Below are 20,139 nucleotides of genomic sequence, written 5' to 3' on the forward strand. Positions count from 1 at the left end.
TCCTTCCACCCAGCCTCCATTCACTCACACCAACTCCCTCTCTCCTTTAGTTTCTCACTAATTCACTAGAGGAGAGAGAGAGGGCACAGGATCTTCCATTATATTGCTTATACTGTCTACTCCTGCTTCCTAGAATAGAAGTAACAGAGAAGTAACTGGGGGGCAGCTCTGTGCTGGCCAGACCAGTGCTGCTTTTCTTCATTACCACACCTAGGAGTGAGAAAACAAAAGAGCAACCTGCACTTCCCAGCAACAAATTCCTAAATTCAGTTATTGAGTAACAAAGTGTATTCTGCAAGCTCTGGATTTATGCCTTAGCCTTTTTAATAAGAAGCAACCCATTATTTATCAGACTGTACTGTTGTGAAATAGTCAAATCCTCCTGAGAATAACACACCACAGGGTGTTATGTGCTTGGGTAATATATATGGTGTTGGGCACCAGTACAAAAAACTTTTTTTGTATCTAATGGTTATGAAAGCTACTTGATTATCAGCCCTTGAGACAGAAAAAGTCCATGCACCCACTGAGCAAGTTCAATTTATACATATGTTGTGATGGTTCTAACACATTACCCTACCAATGTGCATCGTGTCTGATTTGGAGAGTCCATTTATAATAAAAGATAATTCTGTTCCATTTCTAGTCACTCTGTGGCCTCTCCCAGCCTGCCAAGTAAGCCAGCAGTGGCATTGAGCTTTCTGAAAGGAACTGGATTGAGACCACCAACTCTTCTTACATATGCCATCAGAAACCTTTGTCACTACTGATCTGTTTTGAACTGATGGGAGCCCATATCCTATTACATGTACCTAAGATATTCAGTACCCCATTTTTATATTGTTTCATTTAAAAAGGAAAAGTTTTTCTCCTTCTCCTCTTGTTTTTAAGTAATATTTTGAATTAATATTGTTTAAATTAGGGGGTTTTTTTAAGTGAAGGGACATATCTAAGGAAAGTTTATTAGCAAAGTGTAGATACAACGGATTTTCAGAATATGTTGGAGGTGGCAATACCAGTGTTGCCAACTCAAAGCATTCAAAAATGATGAGTCAGGTGCCAGCAACCGTGTTGCCAACTCACGATTTTATCACGAGTCTTGCCATATTAGGTGTTTTTCTTAAAGGCCCAGTTCCTGGTATCATGTGATTACAAGAGCCTCTGAACTTTCATTAAAAAAAAAAATTTCTAGCTCTCATGGTTGAAAAGATAAGCTTGAAAACACGAACCCTAAAGACTTAAAAGCTAGAAAGCAAATAAAAGCCCCCATTTTTTTTATTTTTTCAGAAACCTCATGTGTATTATTGTTTGCCTTTCATTGTTTTGGTGTTGGAGAAAAGGGTGATTTACTTAATGTTCTACGTAAATTCCAGTTGTAAATGTGCAATAGTGTTTTGATAGGCGTCTTCTGAATTTTTTTCAGTTAATATTTTTTAAGTTCACTGTTATCAGAGTGAATAAAGCTATATAAAACCCAAAAATAAGGTGTATTCATTTGGGAAGCTTACAATTGTGTTAAATTCAGAAATACTAGGATGCTTGCATAACCTTTGTTTTATTGAGAATTTAAACCTTAATTTAAAATTCATTTTAATAATTTAAACCACAAGAATTATCTTTGTATAATAATATCTAACAGCTTAAATTTGCATTTTACAGGTGAACTATGGGAAAGTCTGTAATGAAAGTAGAAAAGGACTCAAATTCACCATCTCTCATGGCTGTGATCCAGAATTTGCTTTCATACCATATGGTAGCACCATTGCTGTTTATACAATCTACTCAGGAGAACTGATAACTATGCTTAGGGGACATTATAGTACTGTTGACTGCTGTGTATTTCAGCCTAATTTTCAGGTAAGTGAAGTACTTAAGGGAATTTAGAATGTTCATAAAATAATGAGTTGATAGATTTTAAAGCTGGATTTTAAAGGGATCACCACATCATCTAGTCTGACCTGTATAACATAGGCCATAGAATTTCATCCAGATACTCCTGTATTGAGTCCAGTAACTTGGGTTTGTTTATGGGCTGTCTTTTCAAATTGATTTAAAAACAATCAAGAGATGGAGAATCTACCACTTTCCTTGGTAGTTTGTTCCAGTGGTTATCTAGTTAATCACTCCCCTTTCTATTCATCTTTATCAGTCATAAAGTGATCTAAAATAGTTATGCAACATTACCTTCTTTGTATTGTCGTCTTATGTACTCACCTTCAAATGGTGGTGTGCAGCTTAGTTCATGTTTACTCTCTCCCAGTATCTCAGTGATGTATAAAGATGCTACAAGTACAGTATTATTATTGGCTGAAATTCTGCTTAAACAAATATCCCATTGAAATCAATGAGATGTTAGCCTGATTAAGTACTGAGGATTGCAGGATTTGGCCCATTATTATAACTGAGGGGTTTGGATGATTTTGAAGGCAGTGCAGAGGAAAGCCAGGTTGTGAAATCTGTTGTAGGGAGCTTAGTGTTTGCATTTAGTGTCAGATGTTCAGATAACAAACCTGACTTGAATTCCTGGCTCAGAAGTGGGGACAATGTTTGTAAAGTGCCACACAAACCTGAGGCACAATATAAATAATAATGAGTCACTAATGTGTCAGAAATTGCAACTTCATTGTGTAGCAAATATCTATGACAACAACCTACAAAGGCAGTTGATGACTTGCTGTAATTTGGCAAGTCAATAAGTATACAGAAAAATTAAGTTAACCACAAACTAAACAAGGTTTATTGCAGTCTAATTTGTGCCTGGTGCTTTACAATCTACATATTGTTCTGCTCCTAATTGACTCAGGAACTGAAATATTTGTTTTGTGTTAATATAGTTGTATTTAATGTAACATCTAGATCAGACTAACTGAAAATCATACAATCCTTGGACAGGAAAGCAAGACAAAATAGTTCTAATGCTCACAGTAAATGTATTGATGTCCCATGACACTGCTCAAAGGAAAGATTTTTTTTAAAGTCTTAGTGATGATCTACAATTTACCAAAGACTGAAGAGATTTACAGATTTGTTTTTTTAAGTATATAATGTGTGAAAACAATACATATGGAATAATCACAGCTGTAGGCAAGAACAAATCTTAGTGAATTAGCATTGTTTATAATCTTTGTATACATAAGGACTGACTTGGTCTACAGTCTCCTCCTTAAAAAAATGTGAAGAACATTTAATGCGCTGTTGGAAAGATTAAGAGAGATTACATATTGTCTGTGTATCACTGTATACACCTATTAATCCATTTAAAAAAAAAAAAGCTATTTAGCAATTACATCCAGAGGATTATAGGATCCAGAGGATCTTAAAAACATTTATGCATGTAACTTTATTCACGTGAGTAGTTCCATTGAGGCCAGTGTGACAGCTCACATTAAAAAGTTATTCATGTGCACAAGTGTTTGCAGGATTGCAGCCACAGAATGGATATCCGGTTTTAATCAATTCAGCTGGTACTGGAACTAATTTTAGATGATAATATGAAAAGAGAGCCTTTGGACAGAAGGAGCAGTGATGATCCATTTTAGGTACCAATAAATTAATTCGCTATTTTAAAGAGTCTTATTTTAAAGGTGTCTTAGCAGCTCCCTAGCTAAGTGTAAAAGCCCATGCTGCTTTAAGCAGAATTTATATTAAATACAAAAAAATATACACAGTACATTTCTTTCCAGCTGTTTAAACATGCAGTATTTCTTATCTTAAATGTGCTTTGTGAAACAGTACTAACAAAATAATTAACACTTCAATAACTATTTGGAGACAGAACCATATATCAACATCCTTCTATGCATCCATATAGATAGCAGCCTGGAAAATAAGTCTTTTAATAAAATGGGAAGAAACTGAAGGTGCCTTAGATTGTAAATTCTGTCTGCTACTCTGTACAGTCTAGCACAATGGGGCCCCATTCTTTGTTTGTCCATAGATAATACCATAAAAAACCATGACTAGTAATAATAATCAGCCTTTTTGGTGTTTGCCTTTCTAACATGATACAAGCCTCACATCATGTTTCTGTTCTTTCTTTTCTTCCCATGAACAGAATGTGACTGCTCCCATAATTGCATATGTAAGACATAGTTAGAATATTTTCAGTTGGTTAATTTTTTTTAGTACATTATGTCTTTAATGAGGTTAAGATTTTGTCACTGTTATTTGTAGTAAATGTCATAGGCAGGCCCAGGGCAATAAACAAAAATTCACAGACCTGTCCATGGGGAGCAGGGGACTGACAGCCTGGAACCCTGCCGCCAGGTGGAGGGGCGGGAAGCATGCCGACAGCTCAGAGCTCTGCTGCACAGCTGAAGCTGAAGAAGTCACAGAGATCCATTAAAGTCACAGAATCTGTAATCTCCATGATGAAATCATATCTTTTGTTATTAGTAAACAAATAAAATGAATATCAGATCCTGTCATGGGCATCTGCATAATAGAGGTTTTGTCTATATGGGAATTGGGGGGAGTTTAATCCACAGCTTTTTGATTTGCATCAAGTAATGTGCATTACATAAACTGCACTAATAACATACACACAGGATGATGTGCCCTCTTTCAATGCACATCTCTGTGTACATGCAGTTGTGACTTACTGCATGATAAGGGCATGGCATTCTTGGAGAGTATCCCATGTTTCTTTGCTTTGTGCTGAGTAGTGTGCATTGTGGGATTTTTCTCTCTCTGCATTGTGGGATGCATAGCAGAAGCCAGGGAAGTTAAAAAAAAAAATTTTTTTTTAAATCTGTTTTTTCCTGTCTCCAGCCTATACCTTCTTTTTGGGTGGACTAGTGCCATTTTCCAGGTTTTGTCAGCCAGCATGGACCCAACAATGCTCCATGCCGCTATGTTGACAACAGCAAATGTACAGAAGCTTCTTGGGCTGTATTTCAGCACTCAAAGATGGATTAATTCAACTATGAACTTTGCTCGCCACACTGATCAGATGAGATGATGTGGCAACAGCTGCTCCTCCAACTGTGACAGAAACTTCAGTGGTAGAGGAAGCAGTTGATAGTCTCAGACTGGTTCCTGGAACAGCTTCACACTGTGCAATGCTGTTTCTGAGCTTGGGAAACTAATATGGATTTGTTGGAAAGGGTCATTATGCAGACTTGGGATGATCAGCAGCAGGGTGAGAATTTTCTTTTGAGGAAGGCAACCTGTTTGAATATCTGTGTGGTGCTACATATCCATGGACAAGTGGGTTATCATTACCAGCTAGAAACTGGCTGCTCCTGAATGCTGCCAGTCCATAGCGAACCAGTTCAGCATGGGAATTTCAGCTGTTGGGAACAGTCATGCAGGTATGTGATGCCATGGAAAAGGTACTGTTGCACCAATTTATTAAAGCTTGGTAATGCGCAGGAGATTGTGTGGCTTTGCATGCATGAGTTTCCCAAACTGTATTGAGGCAATTGGTGAGGCCTATGTGCCTAATTGCCTCCCCATCAGGGATCAGAATTTATAAACAGAAAGGAGTGTTTCTTCATACATGTCAGGTTTACAGAAATAAAAGCAGGGTGGAAAAAACACAATGGAACTCAACTGCTTAACTTAATGGAGAAAGGAGTGTTTGCCCCCAGGAGTACTATGGACAATAATGGAGTTGGCGTTGCTCTGGTTACCTTGGGAGACCCAGTTTATTCTCTTCTTCATTGGTTAATGAAGCCATACTTGGGCTGCGTGGACAGAAGGAACAAACTGTCTAACTACTGTCTCAGTAGTAGCAGAATGGTAGTGGAGTGTGCATTTGGCCATTTGAAAGGAAAGTGATGCTGTTTGTGGAATAGATTGGAAGCAGCAGGGAAAAGAATGCCAAAGAGTGTAGCATGCCCATCATACAAAAAGGTTGTTATATTTTGCACAGTATTTGTGAGAGTAAAGGAGAAAAGCCTTAATGATAAGTGGGAGGCTTGGGCACAGTCTTGTTCAGTGGTTTAAGCAACCAGCAAGGCATCCAATATAAAATGGAAACAGTGGGCAATTCTGTCCAAGATTCCTGTTGTTCTTAATTTTGAGTCTCAGGCCTGAAACTGTACAGCAGTACATCCACCTCGCAACCTGTAGAGGAGGCTGGGGTAGTATGGGTTGAGTGTTCAGTTCAGTGGTGTTTTATGGACAAAAGAGATGCAACATTGTGACCATCTATTTTTTTAAACTTTGTGTTTTTGCTTAGTATAACCATATGAATTATATGAAATGTAATGCTTTTCTGTGTAAAATGCCTTGTTGACTCCTTATGAAGTTTAAGGTTTTTGTTATAAAACAATATATAGTGTAGCAAACAAAAATAAACCTTTAAATGAAACATTTTTAAACAAGGAAACAATATAGTTGTTGGACAAGAGATTATTTTTAAATATATCTTTAATTAAAACAATAGTGAAACAAAACACTGAAGTGCAACTATGCAGTTCAGTGCACAACACAAGAGATGGGGAGGCTTAAAGTCAGAGGTGAATAAACATTTTGCATCTCCCTCTTGTTTGTCAGCGTTCTGATATTTAGTGGTGAGACTCAAAGATATCAGGAGTGCTAGAAGGCTCAAGAGAGACAGGATCCGAGCTCCGACTGTTCTCAGTGCCCTATGAAGGGAATGGCTGCTGGGAGACAGTGGGGAGGAATTGTTCCCTGTAGTCTTTGTCATCCAGGGGCTGCATAACATGGCTGGGTTTATAGTCTGCCATGCCTGCTACCCTAACAGCAATATGCACTGTAATAGAACATTTTGGCCCCTTTTTTGGAGCTGTCTTTTGCCATGGCAGTGCTGTCCCTAGCAACTGCCATACTGTCCTTGACCACTCCCACAATTCCTCTGGAGCACTCCCTGACTGTTTCTCTCCATCCTCAAATACTGCCTGCACCTCTCTGCTATTTTTGGGCTAGTGGAGGTTTTTGGGGTTTTCTTGGAACTGTGAGGAACTCTGCAGTGAGGTACAATATATCACAAGATTTTTCTTTTTTTCACACTTAGGTTAGCCATCTACTCAACCATTCATAAGGTCCCTGAGGGTATGGCCAGTGTAGGTGCCATGGTTGTGGAAGTATTAATAAAAATCACAAGTGGTTAGTATTCATGTTCTAGAAAGACTGTGACAGCCTTTCTTTAATATGCATTTCTGACTTCATCTCCCTGAGATTCTTCCCAGTCTTGCGGAACTTCAGAGATGAGTGCTCTTTAGCTTTGCTATTGTGCCTTGGAGGCTGGTGTTTTCAATAATTATGTTTCTGGTCTTGGGGAGGGGGAGAATTATGTTCCTAGTTTGGCTTTGCAGTTTTGGAATGCCTTGGAAGTACCTATATGGTGTCAGAGGGCTTATTAGGGGGCATCTGAGGGCAAGTGGATAGTAAACCCCCCCCTACATCCCTCTTAGGCTGTCCTGACTGTGGATAATGTTACACTGAGGCAGGTGAATGGCAAGCAGAGAATGGCATTATTCAAAAGGCAAAGGGCACGCTAGCGAAATACGCTGTGAAATTACTTACCAAGATTGTCTCCCCAGAAGTGCTACCGGAGTGGAAGGGAGTTTTGAGCTGTACAAAGGATAATGACTGTACAGCTATTCATCATAATATCTGGACATAAGATTGAACAATTTCTCAGTCTTATATTTGCTTTATCTCCCCTGCAGACATTATGAAAGTGCAAGGAAAATAGATAGGGTTCTGCAATAATTATCTGAAGCATTCAGTGTTACCAATCTTTCTGTATGTTAGCCTGTGAAAACCCACTAAAAGCTTTGCTATTCGGTGGTAAAGCTTTTGTATTGTTAAAGTGTGTGTTAATGGGTATTTGTACCTCAGCAGGAAGATATAGGCTTTATGGGCTTGCAGTGTCCATGTCTTCCTCAAGTAAACTGAGACTACTAACCAAACTTCCTATAACCAGTGTCAATAAACTTTTGCATTTTACACAAAAGAATGTTTTCATTATTCAAATTTCCTGCAGGAGGGAGGTGGAATTAAGGCTGCGACTGTGCCATTCTGCCAGTTTGAGCTGACAAATTTTTGTAGGATGGGGAAAAGGGCAGGCAGATGAGGCAACGGGAAAGGGAAATAGGTAGATGGGCATCTGCCCTCTATGGTGCGGGCCTAAAAACATTTGAGAGTCATTTTTTTGCACGAGACAGAAGCCGATTGCCTCGCCAAAGCAGCTGCTATTTTGGAAATACGTAAGAGAGGGAAGTGGGGTCTCGTACTCAGAAATGCTTCTAGTTCGCATCCACCTACAGTGGCTGCAGATATCAGGCACCCAGAACAGATGGTAACACGGCAGTATAGCACAATAATAATAATTTTTAAAGATAGGTGCTAAATGCCTAAATTCATCAAAACAGCCATGCTGGGTCAGACTAAGGGTCCATCTAGCCCAGTATCCAGTCTTCTGACAGTGGCCCAATGCTAGATGCTTTGGAGGGAATGAACAGAGCAGGGCAATTTCAAGTGACCCATCCCCTGTTGTCCAGCTTCTATGATTTGGAGGTTTAGGGCCACCCAGAACATGGGATTACATCCCTGACCATCTATGCTAATTGCCATTGCTGGACCTATCCTGCATGAACTTATCTAATCCTTTTTTGAACCCATTTATACTTTTGACCTTCACAACATCTCCTAGCTAAGAGTTCCGCAGATTGAGTGTGCATTATATAAAAAGCACTTTGTTTTGTGTGTTTTAAACCTGCCTATTAATTTCATTGTGACCCCTAATTTTTATGTTACATGAAGGGGTATAACACTTAACTATTCTCTTTCTCTACAGCATTCATGATGCTATAGACCTCTGTCATATCCTTCCTTAGTCATTTCTTTTCTAAGATGAACAGTCCCAGTCTTTTTTAATCTCTCCTTGTATAGAAGCTGTTCCATACCCCAAATCAGTTTTGTAGCCTTTTTCTCTGTACTTTTTCCGATTCTAATATATTCTTTTAGACATGGGGTGACCAGAACTGAATGCAGGATTCAAGGTGTGGGTGTACCATGGATTAATATAGTGGTATTATGATATTTTCTGTCTTATCAATCCTTTTCCTAATGGCTCCAAACATTCTGTTAACCTTTTTGACTGCCACTGCACATTGAGCAGATGTTTTCAGAGAACTATCCATGATGCCTTCAAGATTCCTTTCTTGAGTGGTAACAGTTAATTTAGATCCCATCATTTTGTATATAGAGTTTGCATTATTTTTTCCAATTTGCATTACTTTGCATATATTAACACTGAATTTCATCTGCCATTTTGTTGCCCAATCATCCAGGTTAGTGAGATCCCTTTGTAACTCTTCGCAGTCAGCTTTGGACTTAGCTGTCTTGAATAATTTAGTATTTTCTCCGCATTTTGCCACCTCATTGTTTACCACTCTTTTCCAGATCATTTATGAAAATGTTGAAGAGCACTGGTCCTAACTTTACAAAAACTGTAAACAAAATCAGCATATTGTGTTCATCTGTGTGTCTGACAATTCTGTTTTTTACTATAGTTTCAACTAGTTTGGTTGGTACTGAAGGTAGGTTTACAAGCCTGTAATTGCCAAAATCACCACTGGAGCCTTTTTTAAAAATTGGTGTTAGAGTAACTATCTTCCAATCATCTGGTACAGAGGCCAATTTAAGCTATAGGTTACATACCACTGTTAGTAGTTCTGCTCTTTCATATTTGAACTCCATCAGAACTCTTGGGTGAATAGCAGCTGGTCCTGGTGACTTGTTGAATTTTTATCAATTTGTTCCACTTTCTACGGATACCACATTCTGGGACAGTTCCTCAGATATGTCACCCAAAAAAAATGGCTCAGGTGTCCGGATCTCCCTCATATCCTCTACAGTGAAGACCAGGGTAAAGAATTAATTTAGCTTTTCTGCAATGACCCTGTCTTCTTTGAGTGGTTGTTTAGCACTTCGATCCAGTGGCCCCATAGACTGTTTGACAGACTTCCTGCTTCTGATGTACTTAAAAAATATTTTGCTGTTAATTTTGTGTCTTTAGCTAGTTGCTTTTCAAATTCTTTCTTGGCCAGCTTTATTATAATTTAGATTTGGCTTGCCAGAGTTTGTTCCTTTCTATTCTCTCTATTTTCCTCTATAGGATTTCACTTTTAAAGGATGCCTTTTTTCCCCTCTATCTGCCTCCTTTACGCTACTGTTTAGATATGATGGCATTGTTTTGGTCCTCTTAATGTTTTTTTTTTTTTTTATTATTATTAAAATGTAATTGGGGGCATATATTTAGATTGATCATTTGTAATGGTGGTTTTTAAATAATCTCCTTGCAATTTGCTGGTATTTCATCTTTTGGACTGTTCCTTTTAATTTCTGTTTCACTAGTTTCCTCATCTTTTAAGTTAAATATTACAGTAATGGCTTTCTTTGGCATTTTTTTCCCTACAAAGATGTTAAATTTAATTACATTATGGTCACTATTACTGGCAGTTCAGTTATGTTCACCTCTTGAACCAGATCCTGTGCACCACTGAGGACTAAATCAAAAGTTGCCTCTCTCCTTGTAGGTTCCAGGGTAAGCTGCTCCAAGAAGCATTCATTTAGGGGGTCTAAAATTTTTCTCTCTGCTGAGGTGACTTACATCTAGTCAATGTAAGGTGTAACACGGTTCAACTCACCGCCTTGGCACTTCGTGCTGGCTGTCTGGGGAATCAGCTCTCATCCAGGCAGACACCTCTCTCTGCAGTGTCTCGCTCTCAGTACTGTCTCTGCTGGACCCTCCTTCTCTTGACTCGGCCCTCTAGCTGAGTCACAATCCATGTTCCCCTCCTTCCAGGGGATTCTGCAGTCTGGTCACCATTAAAATGGGGATCAGAGGAGGGGAGGGGCGGGACCTGAACCTGCCCACTACTCTGGGTCCCAGCCCAGGGACCCTATGCGTGTGGCAGCCTTCTACTGCAACACCCCACAACTACTCCAGGGATTTCCCTGGTCCACTTCCCTATAGACCCAGTACCTTCTCTGCCCTTGCTTCAGGACATTCAGCTCTGCTGAGACCTAGCAGCCAGCCACTGGTCTGTCCAGAGTGCTGACAGTCCTCCCTCTTCAAGCTCCTGAGAGTTATTCCTCTGCTCTACTCTGCAGCTCCCTTTTATACTGACCTCCTGGTCCTTGATTGGCTGCTGCACAACCCCTTCTTATTGGCTACCTTTCGCGCAGCCTCTCCAAGGGCCCTCTTAAACCTTACTAGGCCAGTGAGAGGCAGGCATCCCATCACATAGGGATTGTTGAAATTCTCCATTGCAAAGGTAGAAAATGCACTAATAGTCTCTCTAATCTCCCTGACCATCTCACAGTCGCCATCAGCATACTGGTCAGGTGGTTGGTAGTATATTCCTACTGCTGTAATCTTATTCAAGCATGAAATTTTTATCAAATTATGATAGTTTGATTCATTTAAGATTTTTACTTTATTTGACTTTATGCTTTGATGTATAACGCCAGCCCTCCAACAGCGTGAAGTACTGTATTATATCTACATATTTTGTAGCCTGATATTTTTGTGTCTCACTAATTATCCTCATTCCACAAAATTTCCATGATGTCTGTTATGTCAATATCCTTATTTAATGCTAGGCACTCTAGTTCATCCATCTCAGACTTAGGGCTGGTTCACACTGACCGCGCAATTTGGCGGCAGTCGACGGGAGTTACGCAACCTACGCAGAGTAGTTTGCATAACTGACATCAACTGCTCAGCTTCCCTTCTGCGCGCTGTTCACACAGCGCTGAGCTGTTCCCGTCGACTCAGCGCTACGCTGCTTGAGGGGGTGGACTTACTCAGTCGACTTCCTGATTGATCTTTCAGACTCGATTGAGCGGTCAGTGAGACCTGCTCAATCAATCTGGCAGTGGCAATTTTGCCGCCGTCAGTGTAAACATAGCTTTAGACTTTTGTCATTTGAATCTAAGCACTTGTACATTTTGCCAATATTCAGTTGCTTGCCTTCATGTGTTATATTTAAATAGGACTCTTCTGTGTTTAACCATTCCTCACTCGCTCCTATTTGTACCTTACCAACTACTTTCTTATCTTCTTTACTGGGATGAAGTGTTCTCCCTTTAGTAAATTCTTCCCTAAGGAATGTCTCCACCCAAACCATACACTTCTCCACACCTGTCGGCTTTCCCCCCAACCTTAGTTAAAAAAAACCTTTTCAATTTTATGTGCCAAGAGTTTGGTACTGTTTTGGTTTAGGTGGAGCCCATTCTGCCTGTATAGACTCTTCCTTTCCCAAAGATTCCCCAGTTCCTATTAAACATAAATCCCTATTCTCAACCATCATCATATCCACTCATTGAAACCCTGCAGTTCTGCCTGTCTAGCTGGCCCTGCATGTGGAATCAGAAGCATTTCAGAAATGGTGGTCCTGGACTTTAATCTTATTTAGCAGCCTAAATTTGGGCTTTGGCACCTCTCTCCTACCTTTCCCTATATCATTGTTAACTACGTGTACTATGACCACTGGTTCCTCTGCAGCACTGCACGTAACTCTGTCCTAGAAGTCTTGTGAGATCAGGGGCCTTCATACCCAACATACAATGTACCATGCAGTTATTGCAGTCATCCCACACACAACTATCTATATTTCTAACAGTCGAATCCCCCATTGCTGTTACCCTGCTCTTCCTATTAACCGGGGTTCTATTCCCAGGAGGGGTATCCTCAATGTGAGAGGCTACCACAACATCATCTGGAAGGAGGGTTCCAACTATTGGATTGTTTCTCTGCATTCCAACTTGATGTTCTCCTTCCCTGAGATTTTCATCCTCCTCAGGAACACAGAAGCTGTCACACTGTGGCTTCAACTGCTCTATAGTGTTCCCTCCACAGGATCTGCTTCCTCAGTCCTGGCCTAGGTCAATGCCTGGGAATCAGGGTTGGTTGCTACAGGGTAGGAATTGGGCTTGCTTTCTACCTGGCTGATGTCAGGGTCCTGAGTCACCAGAGCAGGAAAGCTCACACAGTTAAACAGACAAGTCAGTCATGGTTACTTGCAAAACAGTGTGGGATAGCTGTTGGAGGACTGCCAGGTAGTTTTGCAGCCGCATTGCATGCACGTGAACAATACACTGAACTAACTCAGTGCACAGCAAAGTTAGATCACTTTGAAGAGAGACTCCAGAGTTTATGGTAAATGCAGATTTAGTACACTACAATGGATTGCGTCAGGTGTATACAAGCATTTTCAAATAGAATTGACTCGACTTAATTTGGTCCATGTAAACTCCTAGACTTTAAGGTCAGAAGGAACCATTATGATCATGTAGTCTGACCTCCTGCACGACACAGGCCACAGAACCACACCCACCCACTCCTGTACCAGACCCCTAACCTATGACTGAGTTACTGAAGTCCTCAAATAATGGTTTAAAGACTTCAAGTACAGCGAATCCACCAGAGAATCCACCAGCAAGTGACCCGTTTCCCACGCTGCAGAGGAAGGCAAAAAACCTGCCAATCTGCCCTGGGAGAAAATTGCTTCCTGACCCCAAATATGACATGCTAAACCCTGAGCATGTGGGCAAGAGTCACAGACACCCAGAAAGAATTCTCTGTAGTAACTCCGAACCCACTCCACCTAACATCCCATCACAGGTCATTGGGCATACTTACCGCTAGTAGTCAAAGATCAGTCAATTGCCAAATGAGGCTGTCCCATCATACCATCCCCTCCATACACTTACCAAGCTGAATCTTAAAGCCAGCTAGGTTTTTTGCCCCCACTACTCCCCTTGAAGGCTGTTCCAGAACTTCACTCTTCTGATTGTTAGAAACCTCCATCTAATTTCATCTAAACTTCCTGATTATATCAAGTTTATATCCATTAGTTCTTGTGTCCGCATTGGTGCTGAACTTAAATAATTCCTCTCCCTCCCTGGTATTTATTCCTCTGATGTATTTATAGAGAGCATATATATATCTCCCCTCAGCCTTTCTTTTGGTTAGGCTAAACAAGTCAATCTCATAAGGCAGGTTTTCCATCTCTTGGATCATCCTAGTAGCCCTTCTCTGCACCTGTTTCGGTTTGAATTCATTTTTCTTAAACATGGGAGACCAGAACTGCACACAGTATTTCCAGATGAGGGCTCACCAGCGCCTTATATAACAGTACTAACACTTCCCTATCTCTACTGGAAATACCTCGCCTGATACATCCAAGGACCACATTAGACAAGCCCTAAATTATTGATCTATGGTATCAAAGTAAAAAGTTTTGCTCTGAAGAAACTTGGAATACATTTGCAGGAGAAGAGAAATAAGTTAAATTTAACAGTAAAATCAATTTAAATGGTAAAAATGCTATTTTGGAAAACTCTCTCTATGGAAATTAGCAGCAATTGTGTCTTATTGTCTTTTTATGTTTTTTAAAGTCTGCAGCAGATTGGAATCTAAGAATATTTCTTTATTTCTAAACATTAAATGTCACTTAAATGTAATAGTTCCCATAAGCATCTCTTGTTCAATACCCAGCAAACATTGAATGAAGTTATTTTTGCTTTCTTTCTCACAGGAACTATACAGTGGTAGCAAAGATTGCAATATCCTGGCATGGGTGCCAGCTCTACGAGAGCCAATTCCTGATGAAGATGCTGAAAAGGTATATGATGTTTTATGAATGTAAATTGTACCTTTTTTTTTTAAACAGCAAAGGGAAAAATATTAGCTGTGAGGAAGATATTTGCCTATTGATATTTGCAGTGAAGGTTGATGCACAGAAATCATATAGCTGTCTTTTCTCTCCAATATGCTTACCCTCTAGTGCAGAGTAGCTTAGTGGATCTGCCAATTCTCTAGTAGGCTTCCTGCTTCTCCTATATTTAAAGTGTTTCTTGTTTTTATGTTGTTTAGCTATTTGCCTTTTGATTTTTTTGTTAGCCTTTGTAATTTCCATTCTACATATTACCTGCCATAGTTCAAGATCCTTTGTTTAAGCAACAAAATTAAAAATAAAAATGTACAGAGTAGTAGACAAACAGTGAGATTAAGGGTAACAGTTTTTCACATCCAATTATTGTTGATCTGGAAGTATATCAGTAAAATTCTAAGGAAGGTTACTCAAGAGTCTGTCTGAGACAAAAGGAACGTGGGGCAGGTATGTATTTACTAGTCAAGTTCTCAAGAATCTTTTGATACATCTACAGATTTTTATTGGATCACTGAAGCCTATTACACAAAGTCTGGAATTTATTTTTTTTAAACAGTCTCATTTCTTAGACGTTGTAAAGTTAATCTAGATTCAGGCCAGAACCTCTGCCAGCAGTGCTTAGGAGCTGTTTATGAAATGAGGTCTAGTTTCATCACCTTTTTTTAAACTGAAGATCTATTACCTGTTCTCATGATTTACAGTTGGTATTGCATATTTGTAAAATTTTTTAAGTCTTTAGTTTGTTTCTGTTTTCTAACTACTCTGTGATAACTAAACTAGTGTGTGTTTCTCAGTAGCAACATACCTCTAACTTTAACTTCCAAAGTGAAAACCTAAGCAACAGTCTCTTCCAAATGGATATAAATTGCTTCCTTCAATTATTGGTCTCTAAAGATTGCCATCATCATCGAAGACACATGTATGACCTTTAACTGCCTCTGAGTTTTGAAATTGGTTAAACTAGATTTTTAAGACCACTGACTCAAAACTGAAGTGCCATATTTGATATATTGTAAGTAATTTCAGTTGTGTAGAGTTTCAGCAGCCCAACATCAACCACGATTCTGATACATATTGGCTACTCCTCTCCAGTCTACAGGTTTCTAGAGGCAGTTCAAAGTTGCAGCACTGCCTGTACAAGCCATACCCCTTCTGTTTCCTGCCAGATCTTCTGCCTCTGCAACAGCAGTCGCATGGTGGTTTGCTTCATTCCTCTCTTTTTCTTTATATTTGTTATGTTTAGCTGGTTTTTGGACAGTTAAAATGTGTTTATTTGTTTTCAAGCCTCCGTGCCTCCTCCTGGTCTGGAATGTGGTCACAGCCACCCAGAATCTCTGCCAGCAGTGCCTAGGGTTGCCAATTTTGATCAGATATATTCCTGGAGGTTTCATCACATGACATAATCTTTAATTAAAGATTATTCTTTAATTCCTGGACATTCCAGGCAACTACGGCTACAGACATAAACAACCAAAGAGGAAGAAGGAGTGTAGCTGTACATGTAGAAGCGATGGAAACAATGGAATGGACAAACAAGATTCTCCCTTCTCTAAAGGTGATACATAAAAAATGAGAGCTGAACCTCAAAGCAGACTGGCTCAGCAGATGCAAAGTCAACTATTCTGTGATGTCTGAACCAGTAAGTCTTCACTCTGATCTTGCAGACATTCGGTCTCCCCTCAGTTGACCTGTTTGCCAATTGCAAGAATACAAAATGGACAAAATTCTTCACGTAGGAAGCAGACCCCAAGCCCACGGGGACAGATACCCTGTTGCATAGATGACCGCAAGGCCTGCTATATGCATTCCCACCCTTCACTCTTTTAGAGAAGATGATCCAAAAGATAAGGCAAGAAGAAGCAAGGGTGACAGTGACCTCCATACTGACCAAGGAGACCCTGGTACTCTGATCTAATAAAATTAAAGCTGGAACCACTGTCACAGCTTCTGACAAGACCAGACATCTTTTTTCCCCATTGTTCACTCAGACCTAGATAGTCTTCAGCAGACAGCCTGGCTATTGAAAGAAGGAAGCATTTAGCTGCACTTGGCCAGTCTTTTAATGTGATCAGGACTCTTATCTCATCCAGGAGAGTTTTCACATGAAAACCTACTCCTCCATATGGACCAGATTCAGTTAATGATGCCAAGAGTGCAGGGGAGATCCTGGCCTTCCACCTAGTACTGTAGCCCACCAGATGTCAGCCCTAAGTCATGTCTATTTGCAGGATTCTTGGGCTCCTTGGCAGAACTCTCAGGTACGCAGATTCCTTGGAGCAATCAGACTGGCCAGATCTTCCCTAAGTGGGACCTACCGCTGGTGTTAAAAGCCCTCACCACCCAATCACCCTTTCAGCCTCTGACTGTTCTTTCTGCCCATGGCCACAGCACCTGACCAAGAAGCTGTAGCGCACCCTAGATGTCAGAAGAGCGCTGAAGATTTATATCAAGCATACAGAATCCACAAGGAGATGGGACTCTGTTCATTTTCCTTTCATCCCAAGGTGCCAAGGGCTTAATATCCAAGCTATCCCTTACTAGGTGGATCAAACTATGCATTGTTGAGGTATACATGTCATTTGGTGTTCCTGTTCTGGAAAAATCAAGCTTCACTCTACAAGATCCATGGCAACCTCATGGGCCAAAAGAGAATGCACTTCCACTGCAGAGATCTGCAGGGCAGCCATGTGGTCATTGGCTAATGTCTCTTATCAGATACTGTAGGATGGAGTTTCTTCATCCCTAGAGGCTTCCTTTGGCAAGAAGGTGGTGGTCCAGAAATAACCTGGCCATTTGAACAACTCAAAAAGTGAGGTGTTTCTTGTTTCTTATGTTCACTTCTCTATTCCTCCCTATTCCAGTTCATTGTATGCTACTTCCCATACATATTAGAATTGTGGGAGATGCTGGGCTGCAGAATGGGAAAATTCTTACCTGATAATTTTCTGTCTGGTAGCAGGATCGTTCACAGTTCTACCGCCCTAGATGGCTTCCCATGAAGAGTCAGCATTTTATTTGGATACTCACCAGGTAGGCAGTGACCTACTGTAAATAATTCATTAGTTGTCACTGAAGTTATTAATAATTTTCTAAGAAGTTTTTAACAGCTGTGGAATGAATCATCTGGCAGCAAGCAAGAGAAAAGGGGTGTGGGTAGCACTGGCTCTGCTGCAGCTTTGAACTGCCTCTGCAAATTGCAGACAGGAGGGAATAGGACATATGTAACAGAATTGTGGGAGATGCTGCTAGCGGAAATTATCGGATAAGAAATTTTCCATTCCAGTCCATGTGCCTGAAACCATGTGACTAAGTCGGTTATGCAGGATACTACTTTCATTCATAATTTCCTCTTTCATCTAATATATTAATTTACAGGATGGATAAAGCATCAGTTTAAAAAATGCAGTAAAAATAAGAAAATGATGGTTTATATTCAGATAGTAATGTAAGAAATGCCTTGACTGGTGACCTTATATTTGATTCTTAATAATTAAATCTTTATTAATTAAATCATAATTACATCTTAATGATATTTCACTCAATTTTTAAAAAGCAAACTATTAATAGCATTTTTTTCATCTCCTATCTCAGCAATTCTTGAATCCAGCATTTGAAGATGGGTGGAGCAGCAGCGATGAAGGATGAATCTCAATTTAACTGTTGATATAAAACTGACATTCATGCACTGTGTTTGTAAAGAAGGGTTTTATCTGCAGAATTGAACAAATATTTTTTGTAGAGCTCCTTAAAGCTCAGGCTTTTAGAAATGAGATTTTCCTATGAAGTTACTTTCTTGTACTGTTGTAATATTTTTTCTGTGTTTTTACTGTATTTTCAAGTAATAGTATTCTTTCGTTTCACCAGGCCTTCTCACCCCCTCCCATCCATCCCCAAACTTCAGGCACAGCAATTTGGTATACTGTACTAGTTGTTGAGCTGCATCTTAAGAAAAGCAAAACTTTTGAAGATCAGATGTTAGTTCACCCCATGTTATCACTAAAATAATGAGGCCTGATGATGATTCCTTCCATTTCCAGGTGACCTAAATGGGGCAGATTAGGACAAGATGAGTGTGGAGAGGGGCTGGGGCTGGGTGTGTAAGTCCCAGTTCCTTTTGAATCATCCCCATTTCACAGAAGTCTCTCCACAGGTGCATTATGGAATCCAGCCTTCCCAGTTAGAAGGAAGTAAGGCTGGTATTATCTATCTAGGTATTTGTATAGCCCCCATCAATTTAAAATCTGACCCTTTCCCAGCTATTGAAAAATTGAAGCAAATTACATGGACTAGAATTTTACTGATCCTGTTAACATGATCATAAGATCAGAGGACTACTGCTGCATGAAACCCCTCCCAGGTGGAGGGGAGAATTCCTGGATAGTAGCAGGCAAACACTGAATGGGGACTTGGCTTCTGTGACAGCCAAAGAGTTGGGATGAGGAGGAGGAGGAGGGGAAATCAGGTGCCGAGTCACTGAGCCTCTGAAATGTGCTGTGATTTAGATCCTGCCTGTTCTGGGTGTACAAAACCTGTTCTCCTTTCCCCAGAAGGACAAGTTAGAGAAAACTCAGCAAGCTGAGAGTTTCCTGGCTGTGCTATGTGTGTATTCCCTCTTTGGTTATCATGCATCCTTATGGATTTAACAAGTTTTATGTCAGAAGAAAAATGTGAATAAAATGGAAATGTAAAAATCAGTCCTTCAAAACTTCTTCATTTCAACTGAATGTGTGGCTGGTGTCTTTGTTCTGTACTGTCATGCAGGAAGATTGGAGTGTCAGTGCCTAGCCCAGTGCTGGGCTGTGTGTGTTACAGGAGCAGCACTTGCTATTCCGTGAATCATAGAATATTAGAGTTGGAAGGGACCTCAGAGGTCATCTAGTCCAACCCCCTGCTCAAAGCAGGACTAACCTCAGCTATATCATCCAAGCCAGGGCTTTGTCAAGCCTCAGTTTAAAAACCTCTAAGGATGGAGATTCCACCACCTCCCTAGGTAACATTCCAGTGCTTCACCACCCTCCTAGTGAAAAACGTTTTCCTAATGTCCAACCTAGACCTCCCCAACTGCAACTTGAGACTGTTGCTCCTTGTTCTGTTATCTGCCACCACTGAGAACAGCCTAGCCCCATCCTCCCTGGAACCCCATTTCAGATAGTTAAAGGCTGCTATCAAATCCCCCCCTCATTCTTCTCTTTTGCAGACTAAACAAGCCCAGTTCCCTTAGCCTCTCCTCATAAGTCCTGTGCTCCAGCCCCCTCATCATTTTGTTGCCCTCCGCTGTACTCTCTCCAACTTGTCTACATCCTTTTTGTAGTGAAGACTGAGCTAAGGACAGGATTCAAACAGCAAGGGGAAAAGTGTTAAGCAACTGGATGAAAATTACTTCGCCTGTGTACTGTATGTTACTAACAGAATTAGTGCACGTTTTAGAATTACCTGTGTAAAAATCTTGTGCTATTCTTGTTTTCGTTTTTAAAAATTGTAT

At 40.2% G+C, this 20,139-nt stretch overlaps 1 protein-coding gene across 3 annotated transcripts in view; it reads left to right on the forward strand.

Moving 5' to 3' along the window:
• ERCC8 (ERCC excision repair 8, CSA ubiquitin ligase complex subunit) overlaps positions 1 to 19,352 on the forward strand; it is a 72,387-nt gene extending 53,035 nt beyond the window's left edge. The window contains exons 10-13 of one of the 3 annotated variants that reach the window (XM_067568566.1): positions 1,660 to 1,857; positions 14,523 to 14,609; positions 17,617 to 17,687; positions 18,249 to 19,352. In XM_067568566.1, coding sequence (XP_067424667.1) covers positions 1,660 to 1,857; positions 14,523 to 14,609; positions 17,617 to 17,687; positions 18,249 to 18,258 — 366 coding nt within the window. In that variant the 3' untranslated portion in view covers positions 18,259 to 19,352. Of the gene's footprint in view, positions 1 to 1,659; positions 1,858 to 4,054; positions 4,468 to 14,522; positions 14,610 to 17,616; positions 17,688 to 18,248 lie in introns of those variants that run through there. The other 2 variants (XM_067568568.1, XM_067568569.1) reach the window with 2 other exon arrangements.
• Positions 19,353 to 20,139: the final 787 nt, after the last annotated feature.

This window comes from Emydura macquarii, unplaced genomic scaffold, assembly GCF_026122565.2.
Source record: "Emydura macquarii macquarii isolate MOO-44397 ecotype Brisbane River unplaced genomic scaffold, CSIRO-AGI_Emac_v2 contig_2897, whole genome shotgun sequence".
In the NCBI taxonomy this organism is placed as follows: Eukaryota; Metazoa; Chordata; order Testudines; family Chelidae; genus Emydura; species Emydura macquarii.